Raw genomic sequence first — 22,171 nt, 5'->3', positions numbered from 1 at the left:
AAGAAACATTCCCAATTGCTCACATGTTGCTGATAGTTGCCGATAAACATTCTTCACTAGAGTTTTCTCTTCACAAGTCCTTTGAAGAAGTCAAAACTGGTCCGCACATAAACAGAAAAATAATTACCATCATTATTTAGAAGGTTTAGGAAATCCGTTCCAAATAGTCATAATATATCTCAATGTAAAAAGGGTACCTATTGCCATCCGGGTGAAGCTCACATACTTCATTGTCGTAGCTGACAGCTGACAGAAATCCAGAGGATGATAAACCCTGAAATAATGATAACTTTCTATTTTAAAAAACATCAACATGTGTAGAACGTCACGAGAGCTACAGTCACCAAGAAACTAAAGCCTCGTATATATTTTCAAAACAATATAGTTCAGTAATGCAAACACATGAAAGACGAATACAAAACCCACATAAGAACATTACTTTTATCAGCAACTTTTCAGGAGCAACTATCATGCTCATACCTGAATAGTGACCACATTTTCCACAACTTGGTCATCATTCTTCTCTTGCACAATGACTCTTTGCCCACTACAAAGATACACATTTATGGCTTAAAGTTAGCATAAAAAGAGAGTTTGAGGAGAAGAAACTAGTCTAGCTGACAAGATAAAAATAAATAAATAAACAAAACAATCACATATTGAATAGAAAAGTTATGGGAATGTATATGCTACCTGTGTAGCCATGATTCATAGTATAACTGCTCCAGAGGTTGAAATCCTGCATCACAGCACTCACATTAATGTTTCTGTACCTAGCTCACAAGAAACAAGAGCTTACAAAATTACCACAATCTTTAAACAAACCAGAGTAGCATGCACACGATCATATAAAAAAGAAGGGGATGATCACAGAATTGAGCTTTGCAGGTGTAGAGTAGAGCAGATATTAACACAAAGTTCTAAACTGTACTTATAACATACCTTGTTGAATAAAAATATCACAGAGTTTCTCAAATTTATTGAAGAAGGCAGCTAGCACATCTTCTCTTGTAAATTTGTAACTCCCAGAATAATACTCTCGCAGGGCAGAGTTCAAGCAAGTTGTTGGATTCTCATTATCTATATTTAAACCTATACCTGCAACAAGATGGAAAATTAGAAGATGTAGTTAAACAAACAGAAGCATGGCTGATCACAATAGTTGGAAAAACTAAAAATTAATATTAAAAGAAATAGCTAATGCATAGAGATGTTATTTTACCAGCACTGACATTGAACTTCTTTGATCTGTACGTAGAGGTGCAGAGAATACCTCCAACTTTAAGGTCATTTAAGTAAAGATCATTTGGCCACTTTATTTTGACACCAAGCATTGGTAAACCCTACATGAGATACCAAATAAATAAATAAAAGAATATCAATGTCTTAACTTAAGCAAAAGGTCAACTAAGTTTATCGGAGAAGGAAAATGGTCTTGGCAACTATCACTCTTTTTACAGTTGACCAACTTACATTTTTGTGACAAACATCCTTTATTGCCTCTGTTATAGCAAGGGACACTACATATTGTAAGAAAGGCACAATTCTCCCATCCTCTACTAGTATAGTAAAAGAAAACATAAGGCAACCCTTTGGAGATTCCCACACATTCTTTGATCGGCCTACATACATGATTGGCAGATATGAGTAATGATCAACCGGAAAAACTAAATTATTAATAGTATTTGAGTGAAGTTTAGGTTAGTAGGATTTCAAACCTCTTCCTTTGAACTGAACATCGGCCATACAAACTGAACCAATTGGAAGCTCATGAAAGTTTCTGCAGGAAACTAAAAAAAAAAATTCATAATTGAAGAAAGATATCAACACAAAGTTCTAAACTGTACATTCATGAGACTTACTGAGAAATTATATCATGAGTTGAAGGCAACTGTTGCGACCAAATGAAGAGTCTACCGAATTGACGAGTTGAGAGAGAATTCATGAACAATCCAATATCGAAAGACTCTGGTTTGTGGATGTCAGGGTGCAAAGTAACAGACAGTTTGCCATCATCATCGGGCAATTTCAGTTTTAGAGTTTTAGCTATCTCAAGTTCAGCTGACGACTTCCCACATAAAACCAGAGCACAACTGGAATTACCATCCATTGCTAGGCAAGAAAAGAACAAATCACTTTTACAAATTCAAATAGTATTAACCATTAAAGATATAAACAATCAATTAAATTGAAGGATCCAAAGCATGGATGGATTAGAGAGCAATTGTAGCAATTTGAAAGTACCTGAGGCTGCCATCGAAAATCGAGCTTTGCTGGTTGGATTTACAGAGAGGGGCTTATAATATTGAGAGCCAAAAACTTGTGGAGCAGTGGAGAGAAAACCTCAAGCAGTTGCCGAATGGCATGAATGAAAAGGGCTTCTTCACTCAGTTCCGTCTCTCTTCCAACTTCAAATCGTTGACCAAACTCAATTGCACCTGTAAAATTCGATCCTGAACCGGATGGAATCGATCAGCATTGCGAACTAACCGGCAGTGAAAATCGAATCGACTCGAACCGGTTCACGCCAAAGAGAAGGCATATTCCCTCCATAGATACACTAATTTGAGGTGTTGGGTTGGAACAGTCTATGAACAGTTGCACAATCTGAGCCATTTGATTTTTTAGACAGCTGATTTGGACCATTAGATCATGTTGTAAACAGTCTATGAACAATGTCCGTCCGATCTGTTTCTTTGACGCATCTGGACCGTCCGTTTTTTATCTATTTGGTTTATTGTGCACTCCTCCTTACACAATAATTTCTCTATCTGCCTATATTCTTTTATTTTCTACACTCTTCTTCGTCATTCTTCTATTCTCTTTCTATCCCCTCGTCGCTGTCAACCACGCCGCTCGGGTGGCTTTCCCAGTCGACTTCCGATCATCGATCTCTCGAATTCCGACGAAACCGACGCCAGCTCCACAACATCTCTGTTTCACTTCCGTCGTCTTCCCCTGAGTTCTGTATCGCCACCGCCGTCTGATTTCTGCCATTCATCCATCTTTTCTCTCTTCCAACAGGTTTGTATGACTCGATTTTCGTTGTATTTCCCTTTTCTTCGACCTGAATTCGACTTCTCTATTTTGAATTAGGTTTTGGTCAGCCTATCATCTGTTGTGCCGTCTCTCAAGCGTCCCATTTATTGTTGCATAGAAGGTATTATTATCAATTTAATAGTGATCATTCGTGTTTTCTAACTGAGAAGATAAAATGTTATGTATAGTTGATTATTGGATATATGATGTTAATTCATGTTCATTAGTGATCAAGCTGGTTATATACTTCTGTCAAGTTTTTGTTAGTCAATCAACTAAATGGTCCTTTTCGAAGGATAAAACTTTATGGGAAACTATACGATTATAAAGTTTGGATCTGCTATGTTATTTTGATGGTCAATTTGTGTGAACTCTTAGCCATTTATTGAATGACTTCTTAAGACCAAAGAATAGTTTGTTGGTGGTGTTAGATCAAATTTCGAGTCTTATTTGAAATGCGTTGCTTAGAATTTGGTTATTTACACACGTTGCTTATTCTGACTTGATGAAATTGACAGGTCAATGGATCTCTTGCGAGGAGGGCAATCAGAGAACTTATGGCTAAGGGTCTGATCAGGATGGTTTTTGCTCATTCAAGCCAGCAAATCTACACCAAGAGTACAAACACCTAGATGTGTTGTCTCCTTCTCACTTTTTGGATACAATGTAGTAGTATTTCTTGAGTTCAATCGTACTCTGGTTTCTATTTAAGAATGTTTATCCCATCAACTTTTTTGTTAGCAAGATTATTCAAGTTTATAATTTCTCTCCTTATTTCCCTTTAGGTCTCTCTCACCAGAAAATTTCACCGGCCTTATGCTGTTCAGGTATTTTTCACTATATCTTGGCATTGTTTTTAGCTACTATTAACTGAAAGAAGTGATTGGTGGTATTTTATGGGTGTAGTGAATGTGACTTTTCAAATGGATTTTTTTAGACAGCATTAGAGATTATTAGGGCTTCAGTTGAGCCGGTTCATGAGCAATACGGGCCTGTTATATTATCCTCTCTCAAATTTTCCAAGTTTACTCTTGCAAAGTTATTGCACCACACTTTACATGTGAGCCTTTCCTCCATCGTGTCTTGATATATTACAATTATGCATATTAACTATATGATCATACCAGTTCATAAGCAAGTTGGTAATATTTATTTTTATAGAGCACTCAATTTATGGCTACAATGGTTGTTTGGTGGGTTTTAGCTCTAACCACCTTGACTATTGCATATTTGACTTAAAATGTCATATTAAGGTTTGAGATTTGTAGATAAATAAATTTATCGGTTTTGTTACACTATCATGATATTTATGTGATAAAAATATATTGCATCATACAATTACATGCTGAAATTGAGATTGGCAACGGCCTTGCAGATATACGTACTACTAAACAATGCCATAACACCCTTAAAGAAGCCAGATTTGAGGTGATTCTTCTTAAATGCTTCTCTTTACTTAATGTGGACGAATAACTGAACCGTTTCTTCACATAAAAATCATAATTGAGAAAGATGTTGCTCGAGGCTCACCTATTCCATGGTTCCTAAGCTTGGTTCCAAGCCACATTTCATTGAGTAACTTCCGTGTAATTGTCATTGGGCGATTTATTACTGCAAACTTGGTAATAGTTTTTAATATACATATTTTTGTTATCGTTTCACTCATGTTCTTGTGAGAAATGAGATATATTAACTTGCTACTTAACTTTTTTTTCAAGAGCAAGGATTCTAAAGATGGATGAGAGCAGGCTTTGCTTGAAGAATTGAAGGCACTGGATGAACACCTTAAGTCAACAATGGCTGGGAAGTTTGATCCGATAATTTAACAAATCCATGATTTTCGTTCTAAATACTTTCGTTGATATACTGCACATCTTGCTGATGTTTTTCCTTTTTTAACCGTCTCTCTATATATATTATAATTTTATAAGAACTATAACTATAGTTTGATTAAAGAAAATGAAAGTTTTCAAATCTGGCGAAATGGTTAACCATCTCATCCATTCTTTGTTTGTTCGTTTATTTCTGTTTTTCATGTATTCTAATTTAACACTAATTTGAGGTGTTGGGTTGGAACAGTCTATGAACAGTTGCACAATCTGAGCGATTCGATTTCTTAGACAGCTGATTTGGACCATTAGTCCCAAGAAACACTAATTTTGAGTGTTGTACTTTCAACAGTTTATGAATAGTGAAGCAATCTCAGCCATTCGATCTGTTCATCAGCTACTGGACCATCAGATCGTGCTATGAACGGCCTATGAACAGTGATCTGATCAGTTTTCTCTGTTGTTCTCTTTTGATCGATCTGGACCGTTAGATTGTAAGGGTGCATATCTTTATTATGGGTTGTTATGTACGGGATCCTTCTCTTCCGTTTCCATTTTCTAGACTCTTCCTCTATATCTTTTTCGTTGCTAGAGTTTAATTTAAACATCTCGCTCTCCGTCTCGAATTCCGACCAAATCCCACGGCTATCGGCCTCTTTGATTGCAGGTCCTCGACCAATTCCTTCCTTTTCAGTCTCTCTCTCGAATTTCGATCGATTGATGTCGTCGGCATGTGCATCCAGTATCGTCGTTCCAATAATCCAGTCTTGTTGACTTGCAGTCGACCTCTTTGATTGCAGGTACTTGACCTCTCTTCTCTTCCCTTCTCCGTGGACTCCATTTTTTATAATGTTGTCTGGATAAAAGTCGCTGGCCTGTGTTCGACAGCCGTGAGAGCAAGCAAGAAGGTAATTAGTGATTACATTAATTGTATAAGCTTTTTGATATTGGCCCATTATTCATTTATTTAGATGCATATTACACTGAGACTCCAAGTAGTGAAGGAAAATACAGACGGAGTATCGGTGACAGAATTGACAATCAGATGATCAGTGAATACTTTCTCTAGCTTGTTCTTGTTCTTGCTATTTCTATTTCACCTTCTTTTCCTAAATTTCTCGAGCAACCAAGTAATTGAAAACTTGATGTCAATTTTGTTTATTTGAGTAACTGCTTTTGCATGTAGTTTTTCATTCAAAATCTTTAACACCACGGATAGAAAGGTCGTTATTTTTCTTTATGTTCTCCTTTATCAATTTAGTTTGCCATTCATGGCTAAGTTATATGGTGATGTTGTTCTTTCTCTGTTTTTGAGTGGATGCTATTTCAACTGAAAAAATTAGATAGGATGATCAAAGAGCATAGGAAACACCATCAACAATCTTACTCTATCCCCATATTTATTTATTTATTTATTTGTAAATTGTAGAAAAAGTTTGCATCTTGCTGCAAAAAAACATACAAAATGTTTGCATCTTGCTAAAACTAGTGTCTTTTATGGCCACAACACATTTTGAGTATATATTTCGTGATAAAGATTTTGTGGACTCTCTATACATGAATTTTTAGGATTTGATTTGCTCATTTTCAATTGCTCTCCAAAAATCTTATCCTCTCAAATAATTTTTCATCTTACTCTTCCATGATTGGTTGTTATTTCCGTCAAAAAATGGAGCAGGAGTGATCATGAAAGACATGTTATAGAATTTATAGGTCCTTTAAAAAAATGGATTTGATACCAATTATTAAATTTGAAGGATAAAAAAGAAGAAAGTAAAGTAACAAATTGAACAAATTTTATTTAGAATTTTCATATTGCTTTACAAGCTAAAACTTATGCCTATTTATACTAATTACGATACTTGATGACCAAGATACTTGCTCGACAAGAAAATATAGTAGGATTCAAATCGACTAGTAGATATAATTGGTTAACAAGTAGATAAAATAGGAAACAAATCAATTTAAACTAATCACATATTATCTAACACTATCAATTTTAACACGAACATCCAACAAGGTGACTTCATTTGGCTTTAGTTCTGATTGAATCATCTCATAAAAGTATTGAATAGCTTCCGTAACTCTACCATTCTGTCCACATTCCACAATTATACTAGCCCAACTCACGATTTTGAGTATAAATCAAGCAGAGATGTCGCCGACTTCGATTGGTCCGACTGGCCCACGTTTGGGATTTATGCAAGCGTAGAATTGTGTTCTATAGTTTTTAACTTGGTACTTTTAGTTGTGATTCTGTACTTGGTAGATAAGAATATTGTAGTACCAACAGAATTATCTAGTCCATGATGCTAGCTATGGCCTAAAGAGTTTGTTATGAAATGATTTAGCATTGTGGTTGGTCATATATACTTCAATTTTTCATTGCAATATTAAGCTTCTAACTATTTGCTTCTTTTCTAGTTAAGCAAGACAATAGGTTACTCAGGTATAGATATAGATGCTCTTTTCTCTCTATTTCGTGATAGAGACTTTGTGGACTCTCTATACATGAATTTTTAGGATTTGATTCGCTCATTCATTTCATTATCCCTCTGCAGTCTCTATTGGTCGCACTTTTCGGATTAATCTATTTACATTATGAAAGTAATTTCTATATGCCCTGTTTTAGATATTTTGTGTCGTTCTTTATTCTAGCTCGTTATAGTTTGTTGGCTATTTCATCTATGTGCAAGCCTTTTTTTCATTATTCATTTTTTATGTTGGTTCCGTTGTTTTCAATCATATATTTTATAAATGTTATTGAGTCGTTAGCTGTATTAACATACCCATTGGTTGACCAGCTCCTAAGAGATCTCCTCCCACTAAGATTCTCTCAGTTATAAGTGCAGGTAAGAACATGAGACACTATAATTTTTAATGTTCATTTCTTTTCCCTGAATGTGTCGTCCTAATCATTTTTTTTTTGTCCCATGCCTTAATGGGGTTTGATGCTGATGTGGTCATTTGGCAACCTATTTTTATAATATGGAAGGGCTTTATTGTTGTACCATTTGATGGTGAGCTTCTTTCCATATTTAAAAATCTTTTATTATCCAGCCAAACTCTGCTAACTAAGATGCCGACTCTTCTTCGGGTGTGTACAGGTAAGAGACTATAGCGTGCAGGTCATTCCCGATTAATTAAGATGTTCCAGTTTATGCTTTTTTATTGTTAATCACTCCAATGATTTCAAGATGGTTTTTAATGGAATAGTTTTATGTTTCAATGGCTCGTGGCATGTCTGATAATGATTCTTACATGATGTTATCATTCTTTCAGAATTGGGAAAAGGGATGTTATTCTTATTTCAAGATTGGAGATGCTATTGGTACGATTAGTTGTCTATTGTCCTTGCATGTTTGATTTTTTCATGTTCTGGTCGTCCTTTTATTTTGTCGCACTTTCTTGGTTTTAATAAGATTTGAAGTGAGATCTGGATCTAATTTTAGCTGAAGGCATTACTATTATGATATTATACCTCAACTTGGGCTGATAATGAACAAACTTTCTATCTTTTATCTGTCTATCGAACTCAATTCTAGTACTTTTGTATTTTTTGCAGGATGATAAATTACCTTGATTTTTTATTCCTCTGTTCTTCATGGTTGGGTTTTTAGCAATCTGTTGTTTCCATACTTTTTGTGCCCATCTTACTTTCGTTTAGTTTTTTCAGGTCGTTGGCGTCTACGGTGGACGGATTTCTGTTCTCAACTCTCTCGGTTTGCTACATTGTTGTCGGCTATGATTTTTGTAGAGGGAATGAAAAAGATAATTGAAGATGCAATACCACAAAGAAAAGATTCTTTGCTTTTTCCTTGTTGTTTGTTTCCTACATTCATTTATGTATGTTATCTAACGAAAGAAGGTTAGTTCAAATCTTTTAACCATAATTTTTTTATTCATTTACGTATTATTTTGTTGCCAGTACTGATAAATATTTGAATTTTAACATTGAAGCTTGAAATAAGGACTACAGACTTAAAGTTATATTGTGTTCTTGGATGATAAATTATGTATTTTTTAATTCATAAATGTGTACACTCTCTGTTTCTTCAATTGATTTTGAATCAGCTACAGATTGTGAGACCTCACTGTCATGTCTAATGGAGCTCATAAAAGATCATTTAAGTTTGATCTAGAAGTATATCAAGGTATATTCTAATTATCAACTACTGTCTAGAGAACTTTATATCTTGCAAACTCACATATATGTTTAATTTGCCAAGTGACCCTTTTAAGGACACGACTCCATTTGCAACTTCAGTTCCGGATGACTACAATGTCTGCATATTTAAATATGGACAAACTGGAATTAGGAAAACTTTTACTATGGAAAGAACAGAAGATGTGCATTGAGTAAATTTTAGGACTCTGTAAGAACTATTTCGGATATCAATATGATGTATAGGTTAGTATTTTAGAAGTCTACAATGAACAGATAAAAGGTTTACTTGCTTCCCAACTAGGAGCAGCTACAAGAAGGTGACTGCAGTTCCTTAATCATATATATATATATATATTTCTGTTTATGTATTAATTTGTTAACGTTACTAATAATTATTCGAATTTTAACATGTAGGTTTGAAATAAGGTAAGTTGGTGATTCAATCCATCATGTTATAAATTGCAAATATGAATGAGATGTGCGAAGTTTTACAAACTAGAATAATGTCAGATCTGAGGCAGAGTAGAATCACTTATCTGCAATTACTATTTTGTTAAACATATATTGGGCTGCATGTTATTCTGTAGTAAAAGTGTACAGTATTTACGGTACCGATTCATGCGATAAAATTCATAAGGGAAAAACATTTTGCACAATCGTAACGTTTGTTCAATTTGAGGTTGACAATATATTTCGTAGCATGCTGAGAATCTCAAAATCCAAACATCGCAAGTAAGCTATTTTGGAGTCGAAAGAGGCTCAAAATATTGAGGAGTACATTATTTTTTCTGAATCAAGTTACAGACTCTGAGATATTGGCCTTTATATTGATCCAACTCGAATCTTTCATTGTATTATTTACTCCATTTCCTTTTTTGATGCAGTGATTTATCAAGATAATCATGTTTATCTATTTTTTTTTTTTATATAATCATGTTTATCTATTTTTTTTATATAAATATCCTATATTTTTTAATGTGTTTCATCGTTTGACTAATTTGCGCATTCGAGTATATGTTCACTATATCATTTGTTTTTTTTTCCTTTGTCAGATTTACTTTTAAAAAAACAATATAATTAGTTTATATAAATTTTTGATTCGATTTATAACCGTTTTCATTTTTTAAGGATTATTTTCGGTTGTTTTTTTTTCTTGCCTAGCCTCGGGGAAAAAGGAAAGGAAAAAGTTAAAAATTGCTATTGATAATCGTTAATGTCGTTTGTAAAACTGATAGAGTAGGATGGTTAGCTTCATGGAACTATTTGTTGAGTGGTTGTTTTAAAGGATATGGTGATGGTCCTAATCGTCTTTTCAACTATAATAAAACTCAAATATAACCTGCGTCAAGCAAAGACTTTTTCGGTTATTAATTTTACGATTTCAGGCGGTAAGGTCTTCGATCTTATATAAAGAATCGTCTGCCCCACAAATTACAACAACAAATCAAAAAATCTCTCGATTACAAACTATCGATATCTGGTTGCAAACGGAATAACATGGATCTGCTTGAACAGCCACGGCTTATATTAGGAGTATTTATTTATTAGTACTAAAGAAAGAAGAACAGTTCGGAGGTGGAGTCAGTGTTTTAGTAATGATGCATAATTTCCAGAATGCTCTTCAACAGCGTGACTTGACCGTTTCCGTTCATCAACGCAAAGGCCGTTGCCTCGTTACCGCCAAAGACTTCAACCCAGGTCTCTCTTTCCCCATTAATTATTCTCCAATTTCCTTTTCAAGTCAAAAGGATTGCTGTAAATTTAATTGCATGAAAGAGGTTTCTGTTCAAAATTTCAACTGCTAATTTTCAGTATGTTAACTGTTATTTGTGCAAATTTCAGGACAAGTAATTATTTCTCAGGAACCATATGTATCTGTTGCGAATAACACCCCTGCTAAATGTGATGGTTGTTTTGCCACTAATTTCAGGAGTGGAAGTTGCATAGACTTGAATGCCAAGTTCTCTGCAGGCCGACAAGGACAAGCACACGTTTGTCACCCCTACAATACGTCTCATGTCGAAACTCTATATACGTAGAAAAATCCAAAATGATAAGGTAAATAGTTAGTATTATTAACTTAAACTTCTCACTCTTTTTTGAGCCTGATTTCACGACACTTTCATTTTTAAAAAGCATGTTCAGTTTTTGCTTCTTGTTGCGTAAATGAACTTGTAGTTTATGATTCGTGAACTTAAACTTGAAAATGAAATATTTTGCTTTGTCATCTAGATTTGCGTTGCGAATGATAAGTGGTTTATTTTGTGAAACTTAGTTGCATCGTTATGCTAGATTTATACATAGTTCCCTTCTGACAGAACTGGTCGGTACTGGCAGATAATCCCTACTAATATGGACAATTACTACTTGGTGGATGCATTGGTGGATCGTATCCTTTCAAATGTAGGCGTTGGATATGGGATAAACCTACTCAATTTTTTCTCTCTCCCAGTTATTCTCACTTCAAATTCTGTATGTTTTCTTAACCTTGTTTGCCATAGACATGTCAGAAATTGACGAGAAGCAGCTACTGCTCTATGCTCAGATGGCCAACCTTGTCAACTTGATTCTTCAGTCGCCTGAAATCAGCATCAAAGAGATTGCAGAAAATTTTTCTAAGGTCTTCTTGAGAAATTGTTATGTTAGCTTTTGTTGTTTTTCCATAGCTAAGCATAACTGTTAAAACATAAAAACCCTTTACCTCCTGGTGTGAGGAACTTAAAATCTTTTTGGTAGATTCATAAATTAGCATGGAGTATGTTTTTGGAAGCTTTATTGAGAGTTGAGTTTGTAAGGTTATCGGGGATGGCTATTTGAATCTGTAATGCAGATGCCTATCTGTGCTATAAGTTATAAGTCCTGCAACTAATTCAATATCAATTGGTGTGCATAATAAACATGTAGGCTGTAATTTCAGTAAGCATCTTCCATTTATATTAAAATGATTTTTTTTTTTGTTCCGAAAATGTCAAATCGTATCCTACTTTTCTGACAGACTGGGTTATTCATCTGATCGTTTCTAATTGAATGCAGTTTGCATGTAATGCACATACTATTTGTGACAGTGAATTGAGACCTCTTGGCACAGGATTGTACCCTGTCATTTCCATTATTAATCACAGGTAATTTGAAAATTATGTTTCTTTTCTTATTTTTTCTTTTCCTGTTGATATTATTCTGCTTAATCTTATCCTTTTACTGTTGTACTTTTAGCTGCTTGCCCAATGCGGTTCTAGTCTTTGAGGGAACGTCTGCAGCGGTACGTGCTGTGGAACACATTTCAAAGGGTTCTGAGGTAGGTCAAGAGAGAAAAAAAGTGTTTTCTAATTATTTTCTCGCAGTTTCTTGCAAGACACGGACGTTTCTTCTAATGTTCTGACATTTTATAAGGTGTTGATAAGTTATATAGAAATGGCTGGAAGCACTATGACTCGGCAAAAAGCTCTAAAAGAACAGTACCTTTTCACTTGTGACTGCACCCGTTGCATTAAATTGGTATAGTCCGCAATTACAGCTTTAGCGTTTAAAGTCTTATATGTTCTTCTGCTGTTTAACTGAGCTTTAGGCATTCATGTGTTTTCAAGGGTCAACCTGATGACATCCAAGAGAGTGCATTTTTAGAAGGTTATAGGTACAAGGATGATAAATGTGGTGGCTTCTTGCTTCGTGATTCTGGTATGGTATTGCTGGTATATTATATCATGTAGCCTTGTTTTCTTGTCATTTCCTGGTCCACCATTTATCTTTTTTAGTTTGGAATTCCAGGTGACAAAGGTTTTATATGTCAACAATGTGACCTTGCCAGGAGCAAGGAAGAAATAAAATGGCTAGCTAGTGAAGTAAAAGCTATATCTGACAAAGTTGAAGCATCCTCACCTTCTGCCAGTATCCTTCACTTCCGAGCTGTTAAGTGGAAATTTAACTTTATATGTCACCAAACGTAAATTTTTACATGATCTTATTTTCATAATATTAATTTGAATCAATTTTTTTAGGTTTTTTTATCAGTTCATCTTGAACTTGATATACATTTACGAGAAGCTTTATCTTTGACCAAATTTGGATAATCAAGAACCTATTTCAATGTATAAGAAAGTTGAGAAACTTCAAAGGAAATTATGCCATCCCTTTTTCAACAAATTTGATGCGCACTAGAGAGAAACTTCTAAAGGTAACTTCTGAAGGCACTTATCCTTCTACGGTTTACAGTTCACACTCTATTTGAGTTGAAAATAAAGTAATTACTGTCTGCCGGAAATGGTCCTGGAGAGTAGGGTGTATACATAGGATTTCAAAAACTAAGTACTCTTGTTGTAGATAGAAATCACATTCTTTGTTTTAGAATCTTGTCTTTTTTTTACATATTTTTCATCAATGTCGTTGCTATTGAGTGGGGGTTTACGCATCCATATGTGTTCTTTGTTATCATAAAAGCTTCAGAGCGCTCTTTTTCTAATTGCCAGCTTTTAAATGACACGATGAAAGACCCTTCTGTGATGAAGCATTTGACCTTTCAGAAGATGACTAAAAATAAATCATTTGTGATTTGTCCCTTTTAGTTGTTGATGGACTTAGAAGACTGGAGAGAAGCACTGGTATATTGCAGATTGACCATTCCGGTGTATCAGAGTAAGTCATTTTTCTCCAACGTGACTCTCCATTCTTCAAATGATTGCATCTCAATCTTGGTGGTGTGGTTGTAGTTTAGATTATTTTAGAGCTAGTAGATCATCATATTCAAATCCATAGTTTATTGCTTTTGGCATTCTGAATTCAGCTTATTGTTATATGCAGGAGTCTATCCGGCAATTCATCCTTTGCTCGGTTTGCAATATTATACCTGTGGAAAACTCGAATGGTTAGTATTTTATGCTGTGCCTTTTATTTTTGCTCATTATCAACTTAAACTTGTCCAGACCTTTAAAGACATGTTAAAATCCAATCCTTTCTATTGGGAAATGGGAAGTCGGGTTTTCATTTAAAAAGTGATCATACACCTGAGACTTGTGAAACAAAGAAACTAAGAACACAAATTCTAATGTTCATTACCCTATCAGTTGGCTTGTTTCAAAATTTACAGAGGAAACCTTCCATGGACCATATTTCATCATCTGATTTCCCTGCAACTCCATTCTTTATATGACATTTGCTTTTTGTTTTTTATCTGATACTGGATTATTGGTGAATGTGTAATTAAGCTGTTCCTTGTCACACAGGTTACTTGGAAACACAGAGGAGGCAGTCAAATTGCTGACAAAGGAAATGGATGTGTTGAGAATCACTCATGGGACGAATACTCCATTCATGAAGGAGCTTCTTGTAAAATTGGAGGAAGCATGTGAAGAAGCTTCTTACAAATTTGGAATTGGAAGATGATGAATTGGTAGATAAAGAATATTGTAGTACCACAGAATTATCTAGTCCATGGTGCTAGCTATGGCCTAAAGAGCTTGTTATGAAATGATTTAGCATTGTGGTTGATCATATATACTTCAATTTTGAAAAGTTCTCATTCGCCAATATTAAGCTTCTAACTATTTGCTTCTTTTCTAGTTAAGCAAGACAATAGGTGGTTACTCAGGTATAGATATAGATGCCCTTTTCTCTCTTCCTCATGTTTCTTAATGTTGTTGGGAAATGAACATATATGTGAGATATCATAATTCATGATATAATATCATGCTACACCGATATATGTGGGAAATTTTTAATAACTGTGTAAATGAACATATATAGTAATAATAAATCATATTTAGATTAATAGGGTGGTTAGTTCAATTCAATCTTAGCCAATTATTTTCAATTATCCATAAAAAAAAAAAAATGCTAATGAAGCAAATCTGATTGTTGGTTGGTTCAAAAAAGAAAAACATTTTTGATAACTTTCCTTCTTCCACGGTTTGATTTTTATCATATACATAATAAAAAATCAAAGCCTTACATATGAGAAAATAATTAGAGTTTATTGGGACTAACTTACCATATTACTGAAGGCTTTGATTTTAGGAGACAGATTCAAGTCCTAAAGTTTATTCCAAAATTGAAAACCATTAAGAGTAACAAGGGCAATCACAACATCAACATTGTACACCTCCATAGCCACATAATACCTATATTTCACAGTATAAACACCATCCACATTCTCATCCCAAATCCATTGATCCCGACAAAAAATATACGCCAACGGAATTGACAAAATTGCAGTAGCTTGCTCCTCATTAAAAACAATCAGAATTAAATACATATTCCATGATTTAGAAGTAGTACTAAAACTCGACACAGAACAATAAATATGGAGCATCTGATTGTTGAAAGAAATTTGATTACCTGGGATGTTGGCTACCGGAAAAGACTCTAGCCTCTAATATTTTTTTTGACAGATGACTTTATTCCAAATTTGATTACCTGGGATGATAGCAGCAGTAAAACAAATCCCTCACTTGTTTCATATCTTGGTCTCGGCTATGGTATAGACTATTTTGCTAATGAGTCTTATAATCCTGTAAGATTTAGTGTTAATTTGACATCCTGTTAAGACCTGTGCTCTAGTGACTGCTCTTGCTTGGGAATGTTCTATGAAAATTCTTCTGGTTCTTCCTATCTTCTGGAAAATGATCTAGGGTATTATCTCCAGTGATGAAGGTGTAAATGATCTGCTGGGATATATTAAAGTTGTCGTTGGACGTACCACAACAAATGATGGAGAAAGTTTTTGAGGAATCTGGTAAATTCACTGTAGCTGCTATTGTGGTCTTATTGTGTACTTCCATTTTCCTTTTGGTTTCTATAGGTTTTATTTGGTGGAAGAAATGGATGCACAACAAGGTTAGAGATGGAAAATTAGGCGATACCAAGGTTGACTATAGTTGTTTTGCCAATCCTTCAACTATGCTGGTGATTGAAGATCTCATGACTTACATTGCAAGGAAGGAAGACTTCAAGAAGAAGAAATGCCATTTAAAGATTCAACTGGTAAATGTCGTGGCGAGGAGGCGATTTGGCAATGACAAGGTAAACTCTGGTGATGCAAGCAGGTTCCGGCGAGACCCAAAAAGAAAACTGTTGCCTGTGAAAATTGGGAGATGTTATGGGGTGATGTTTTTGGATGGAACCATGTGGTGGTTATAGTGATGGTCATTGACAGAATCTGCGGAGGAAGCGACGGAGGAGAAAATTCCATCATTGGAGAAATCAAGGAAGTCGTCAATGGGGAAGCTAACTACAGACCTTTTTTTTTTTTTTTGAAGTTAACTACAGAACTTAATAGAGAATAATTACTTATTACAATATAGAAGGTGGCTGCTAGTTGAGCATGTACAGGTCATACAAAGTTTTACGAGCATATTGAACATGGACCGACTGACGTGCCAAAATAAAAAAACGGAATGAAATTTCTCTATTGATCCAAATAAAGGAAAAAATATCGAAAACTCCGCTGATCAACTATATATAACTGAAGTGGAACTCGATAGCTGTCATAAAATTGTAGAAAGCAATAGGTTGAAGAATTTACACTTAGGCTACACAAGTCTGACTTCTAATTCGTAAACCGTTGAGCTTGAAAAATCATGAAAGTTTACGATATTGATCGATTTCTAACGTCGAGTTCTGGAGACAACTGCATTCTGGTAAAGGGTACATGTAGATTGAAGTCTTCCGATTGATTTTTCTGACTCTGGGTATCATCATACCTTTACGATCACTTTCAGTTAGCATCTCCCCCATTTGATCCTTTAAATCTCTCCAACTGAAAAACCAATGCAAGATACATGTAATGTATATTAAATATCCATTCATGTTATGCTTCAATTATAAAATTAAATCAAGAATGAAGAGAACTGTGTACCTGATACCCATTTCTTGCAATACAAGAACAAGTTTTTGCTTATCAGGTCTGATAGTCTTTGAATGTCCATTGAAAAGAAATCTCCGGTGACCCATCAGAAAATGGGGAAAGTTTCCACCCTGAGTTGTCACGAAAACTTCACTGTACAAGCACACTGTGTAATCCCAAAGCTGCCATCCTGGAAGAGTACAACTGCAGCAAAAACAGAAATGAGGTCCAGGGGTTTTCTTGTAATAACATCTCAAAATGGGAAAAAAATTATTTTCTTTTACCTCAAACGGAGAAAGCTCTTCATGGGTTGCAAGAGAATCCTTTGTATAAACAAGGGGAAACATCTTTAGTAAGGGTTCTAAATGTTTTTCCGCTCGGTAAATTTTCCCTGATGCTAAATAAATGGAGGTGTTGTTGTCAAATCCCATAGCACGAAGCATCATCCCTACCTATGCTGACAAAAGAAACACAGTTCAACAAAATTTTACCATCTGCCCATGCAAAAACATAGAAGTATTATCAAAATTGTTTTTTCAAACATCGAAAATAAAGGATTTTTAAAAGGTGTACCTCTAATGGTGTTAAAGGACATTTTCCATTGGCTCGATTTACACCAGGTGTAATGAGACGGTCCTTTCTTTTGAACTTTCCCTTCCACTCATTCTTCCGGAACACGTCCATTTCAGATTTTTCCTTTTCTCCTCCATCATAGACACAACCAGAGAAGGCCACCATGTCCTAAACGGTAGAAGATAAATATACTTTAAAAAAAAAATTCTCTAAAAGCATTTTTTTAACCTAAATTGGAATTATCATAGAACAGAAAGTCGAGTCATTACCTCCTCAAATCTAAGGTGGACAGAGACATACTTTCCGCCAGTCCTTGAACTTTTTGCAATCATGCGATCAACAAGCTTTTGGGCTAGTGTTGATATAGGGGAAGAAAATTGCAACGCTTTGTAGTTAGTTATGCATCTTAGCAGTTGAATATTGGCTGGTAGATTCATTGCCAATCTATTAGCAAAAGGTGTAATTCGGATAACCCTGCATTAAACATGTAAACTATCAGGCTTGCCTATCCCATCAGACTACATGTAGATAAGAAGCATTTTGTATCTTGCTGAGAAACTATAACTTAAACTTTGTCAAGAAGTTGTCCCAAATAAATTGGCAAAGGAGAAATAACATACCCTTCCTTCTGTAATACAGGATACACTTGTCCCAAATAATAATTAGCAGGTGCCCAAGCTTCAACATTGAAGATTGGAATATTATTAATGTTGCGGTCATATCTTTCCATCAATTCGTCTGGCAGTTTGTCAACAACTTTCACATAGCCCTCAAGAGTAGATATGAAGCGTTTCACATCATAGATATCTCCAAACTCACTGTGAGAAAAATATACTTTTAGCGACATTTTAAGAATGGATTCGAATGATACATTTTGAAAGAATCCGAATATTACAAAGCTACATGGAGGATCAATGTGAAAATAAGAACGATTCACTTCATAGATTCTCATAAGGTGAATTATTATAGGTCGGTTTCCACTATACATGTAAAGATGTGTTAGGATACATGTCCGCAGGAACCATGGTGTCATCTTTCAGACATACGAGTTCTATGCTCTTCCTTAGACTTCTTGGTTAATCAGATGAATAGACTAGTTCAGAAAAGATAAAATACAATTACAAACTTCAACCAATGAATGCACTATTCCTTCTGAATCCGGCCAAAGGAATTTTGAGAGTATGGCTAAGATATGGTTTCCATCATTCAAGGAAGGCACATTTTAAAAAATTCAAAAGCGACCATTCTCCATACCATATATAGAATGAGGTCAAGAATAATAGTTGGGCGGCCTCGTTATACTAGATTAGACACCCCACCTTAAGAAATTACAAATCAAGAGCATGCAATTTTCCTAAGCTAAATTTCGGCAACGCTTAAATCAATATCAACTGACCTTGTGTCCTTCCAAACTTTATTAAATTCCAAGCGAGGGATGACTAGTATTGCATTCAGAAGTCCAGCAACAGCCACAGCATTGCAGATCTACAAAAATGAACAAAAAATAAAACTAAATCTTTATACAATCCATAGCTCAGATATTAACAAAACAAATAACTTTCTGGTAATGTTCACAAATAACAAAACAACATACCGCCGAACGTTGCTGGTTAAGGCCGCCATTTGCACCAACAATCAAGTAACCGTGAGGGCCAGGTGAAACTGCCAATGCAATGATGACAAGGACCAAGATAAGTGAGAATACAAAGTATGGATCATCATGCATTAAAATTGAAATAGATTCTGATTATCATTTCAGTAACAAATCGAAGAATAAATTCAAATAAAATCGAAATAATCTCAAATTACTCTACCTGTGTCTACAAGGAAACGTTGCGTGGTAGTGGTATTAGGACATGGCTTTTGCGGTTTAATCCTCCTTTTGTATTGCCAGACAGAAGACAACTGCATTATCCAAATCATCTTTTCTCAGCCTTGAGCAATGATATGTCAAGGTGTGTAGAATAAACCATTAAATTCTCAAACAAGGTTTTCTGAAAACAGTTTTCACAGTATGTTTATTCTATCTCTTATGGGTTCCAAAAAGCATTGCATCACTAACCAACTCCTCAACAAACAAATGGCAGCATTAATTAACATTTCAGATTTTACCAGTAGGTGAAAATAAGAAAAAATTACAGGATTTTGTCGGCAAATTTCCATTTTTGAATATAATTCACATCATTTCACTTTTTTTATTTAATCACCAAATATGAATAAACACATCAATTTCCAAATAATCATTCATAATTACCTCATAATAACAAAAACAAAGCTAAATCACAAAATGAAAATGCAGCTAGCCAACATTAAAAAAACTCTGAAGATCAAAATTAACCTGGATTGCTGATGTTGAATTTTCTCGCTCAATATCCCCCCACAACTTTTCAAAAAGTTCATGGCTACGATACACAGAACCAGGAATAGAGCTGTGGCCTACGAAACCCGAGAACGGGCCCACACACATGAGAAAGCCAGAGACGTACAACAAAGTCAAAACAACGTAGTACCGCACGTTTCCCCTGAAAATTAGTCCGCCGGCGGCGAGGCTGAACTTTCGAGAAGACTGAGAGGAGTAGAGCTTAGGACGACCACGCCGCCGATAATGACGTGGCAGTAGCGACGACGGAGGTGATGTAGGCGGGCTCGGTGAGCGGCTGCCGGAGCTGTTGTTATTGTCGTCCGTCGCCGTAGAATTAGGTACATTGGTGGCAGTATTTGAGTGTTTGGGTTTGATGGCGGCAATCTTAATAGCCATGAAGAAGATGGAAAGAGAGAGAAAAGAATAGCACTAGTACTAGTACTGTGTGTGTGTGTGTGTTTGTGTGAGACTGTTTGTTTTGTAAATGACAAAGATGAGATTTTAAAAGAGAAAATTAAATATGTTGTGTGACCCAGTGAGTGCCGTTAAACTGTTTTTTTTCTTTTTGGTTTATCAGTAATGGAGAATTATTATTATACTATTATTATATTAGTATTAGTGACAGTGACATATCTGTCTGTCTTTAGTGGTGGGTTGGCTGTAAACGAGCGGAGAACGGCGGCGTTGGTGGTGGAGTTGTGCTTATGAAGTGGAATTAGTTTTCTTATTTTTGAGAATTAATTTAAATGTGAATGAATTATTAAAACGGGAGCGAAGGAATAGGTGTTATTAATTATTATTGACAATAGACCATTAATTTCGGCTTTTAATTCGCGCGCTGAAAATGTCCCACATTTTTCATCAGAAAAAAAGAAAATGTCCCACACACACACTTCCTTCTTCACTTTTCTTTTCTTTTTGTTGGCTTTTCATTTTTTTTTTCATCCGCTAATACTAACGTAGCCGCGATGCGGTTCTGAATTGGAATCGAACCGGATCAAAATCAGACTTAATTGGTCAATGCGGTTTCGATTCGGTTCTCGACTGTTCCAATTAAATCAGACTTAAATTTTTAAAAATTATATGGAATCGAACCGAAACCGCCTAGAATCAAACATCATATTTGCGGTTTCGATTAGGTTCTATAAAATTTATGATTTCGGTTCGATTCCACGAATTTAAGAACCATGAATCGTAGATTTGAAACCGGACCGTGGCCATGTCTAATTGATACTACTTTCGTCTCTAATTAAATATCACATCTCCTACATATTTGACATAAAAAATGTGACATTTAATCAAGGACGCAAGGATTACTAAACGTTTTGGTTTGAATTTTATATTTGTTGATATAACAATGATTTTCAGTAACTTGTGTATGCTTGCTTGGACAGCTATGTTACGTGAGGATATCAGTTTTATTGGCATTTTCGTCTCGAAAACGTTTCGGAGACGGGTTTACAAAACGTCTCGATGATGTTTCTTGACCGGCAATAAATAACGAAGTATAGAGAAATTAGATTTAATAAAAAAAAAAAGACTTCAAAACACATTTTTTATAGGAACATGACAAAAAAAAAAAAAAAAACGTTTTGAAACATTCCCAACATATTTTTTATGTTTGTAATAGTGCATCACATATTTAAAATCTTTAATTATAGATTTATGAGGTTTAATTTCTCTAAACTTTAAAAATTATATGATAATTTAATTTATTTTTAAAGTTATTTAGTATTTTTACTTAATTATTATGTTTTAAAATATTTTTTTAAATTACTATCCCCGTACCACAAAATTTTAGTATTTGTCGTTTTCGGTCCCGATCTCCGTCCCCGCATCCGTATCCATATACGTCTCCGATTCCATGTTACATAGTTGGACAGTCATACAATTTTGATTAATGTACAATTATGTATAAATATTTCGACTCGGATCGAACATGAATAGATTAATTACCCGAACCAAAATAATCCAATTAATTTGGATCAGTTCAATTTCTCTAGATTAATTGGGTCGATTCTTACTCGTGTACATATAATTTATAAATAAAAATTTTAAATTTATTCTCACGAGTGTGACCCTGGGCAGTAGTATTCTGGTCCAAGCGAGTTTGCGGTGACGATGATTTGGTATTCTAATTTTGGGAATTTCTTTTTCTTTTTTTAATTAAAATCAATTGTCGTCATTAATCATTTGCTTTTAGATTGAAAGTGAACTAAAATAAATTATAATAAATAAATTAGAGTGAATGAATAATTATTCTTTTTTTAAAAAGATAGAGTGAATGGAATAATGAATGCTACAGGGAAGGTGTAAATTATGTTGTTTGTCCGGTTGTGGAGGAGATGAGATGATTTATGAATAGA

General features: G+C 34.8%; 3 protein-coding genes across 3 annotated transcripts; 1 reads left to right on the top strand and 2 right to left on the bottom strand.

Moving 5' to 3' along the window:
- Positions 1–56: 56 nt before the first annotated feature.
- Positions 57–2,272, bottom strand: LOC139883831 (biotin--protein ligase 1, chloroplastic-like). Its single transcript, XM_071867952.1, has 10 exons — positions 2,245–2,272; positions 1,863–2,112; positions 1,719–1,780; positions 1,474–1,622; positions 1,223–1,343; positions 943–1,098; positions 694–739; positions 481–547; positions 198–274; positions 57–96 (listed from the first exon to the last, which is right to left on the bottom strand). Exons 1-10 carry the CDS (start codon positions 2,255–2,257, stop codon positions 57–59), a joined length of 981 nt encoding a protein of 326 aa, XP_071724053.1. The 5' UTR covers positions 2,258–2,272.
- An 8,362-nt stretch (positions 2,273–10,634) lies between these two features.
- LOC139883827 (histone-lysine N-methyltransferase ASHR1-like) lies at positions 10,635–14,412 on the top strand. The gene is given in 16 exon segments (XM_071867949.1): positions 10,635–10,734; positions 10,879–10,956; positions 10,959–11,006; positions 11,009–11,094; positions 11,374–11,425; positions 11,538–11,656; positions 12,070–12,158; positions 12,250–12,331; positions 12,427–12,531; positions 12,621–12,711; positions 12,802–12,921; positions 13,109–13,161; positions 13,163–13,207; positions 13,596–13,665; positions 13,831–13,894; positions 14,253–14,412. Coding segments are annotated over 16 exon segments (1,362 nt in total).
- A 2,190-nt stretch (positions 14,413–16,602) lies between these two features.
- On the bottom strand, positions 16,603–20,201 carry LOC139883826 (O-fucosyltransferase 10-like). The gene is given in 11 exon segments (XM_071867948.1): positions 16,603–16,783; positions 16,883–17,046; positions 17,048–17,074; positions 17,155–17,322; positions 17,444–17,611; positions 17,713–17,917; positions 18,064–18,261; positions 18,840–18,928; positions 19,038–19,105; positions 19,258–19,348; positions 19,782–20,201. Coding segments are annotated over 11 exon segments (1,779 nt in total).
- Between the last annotated feature and the right edge of the window lie 1,970 nt (positions 20,202–22,171).

Source organism: Rutidosis leptorrhynchoides, unplaced genomic scaffold (genome assembly GCF_046630445.1).
Source record: "Rutidosis leptorrhynchoides isolate AG116_Rl617_1_P2 unplaced genomic scaffold, CSIRO_AGI_Rlap_v1 contig458, whole genome shotgun sequence".
Classification (NCBI taxonomy): domain Eukaryota; kingdom Viridiplantae; phylum Streptophyta; class Magnoliopsida; order Asterales; family Asteraceae; genus Rutidosis; species Rutidosis leptorrhynchoides.
Note: the sequence above shows the minus strand (reverse complement) of the source record. Positions and strands in the feature narration are given on the sequence as shown.

What these genes read in the sequence shown, in the direction of transcription:
- LOC139883831 (XM_071867952.1), bottom strand. An exon ending in ACTCATGATATAATTTCTCA is followed by an intron (nt 1,781 to 1,862) that starts GTAAGTCTCATG and finishes AGTTTCCTGCAG; the next exon opens with AAACTTTCATGAGCTTCCAA. An exon ending in TGATATTTTTATTCAACAAG is followed by an intron (nt 740 to 942) that starts GTATGTTATAAG and finishes GCTGTGATGCAG; the next exon opens with GATTTCAACCTCTGGAGCAG.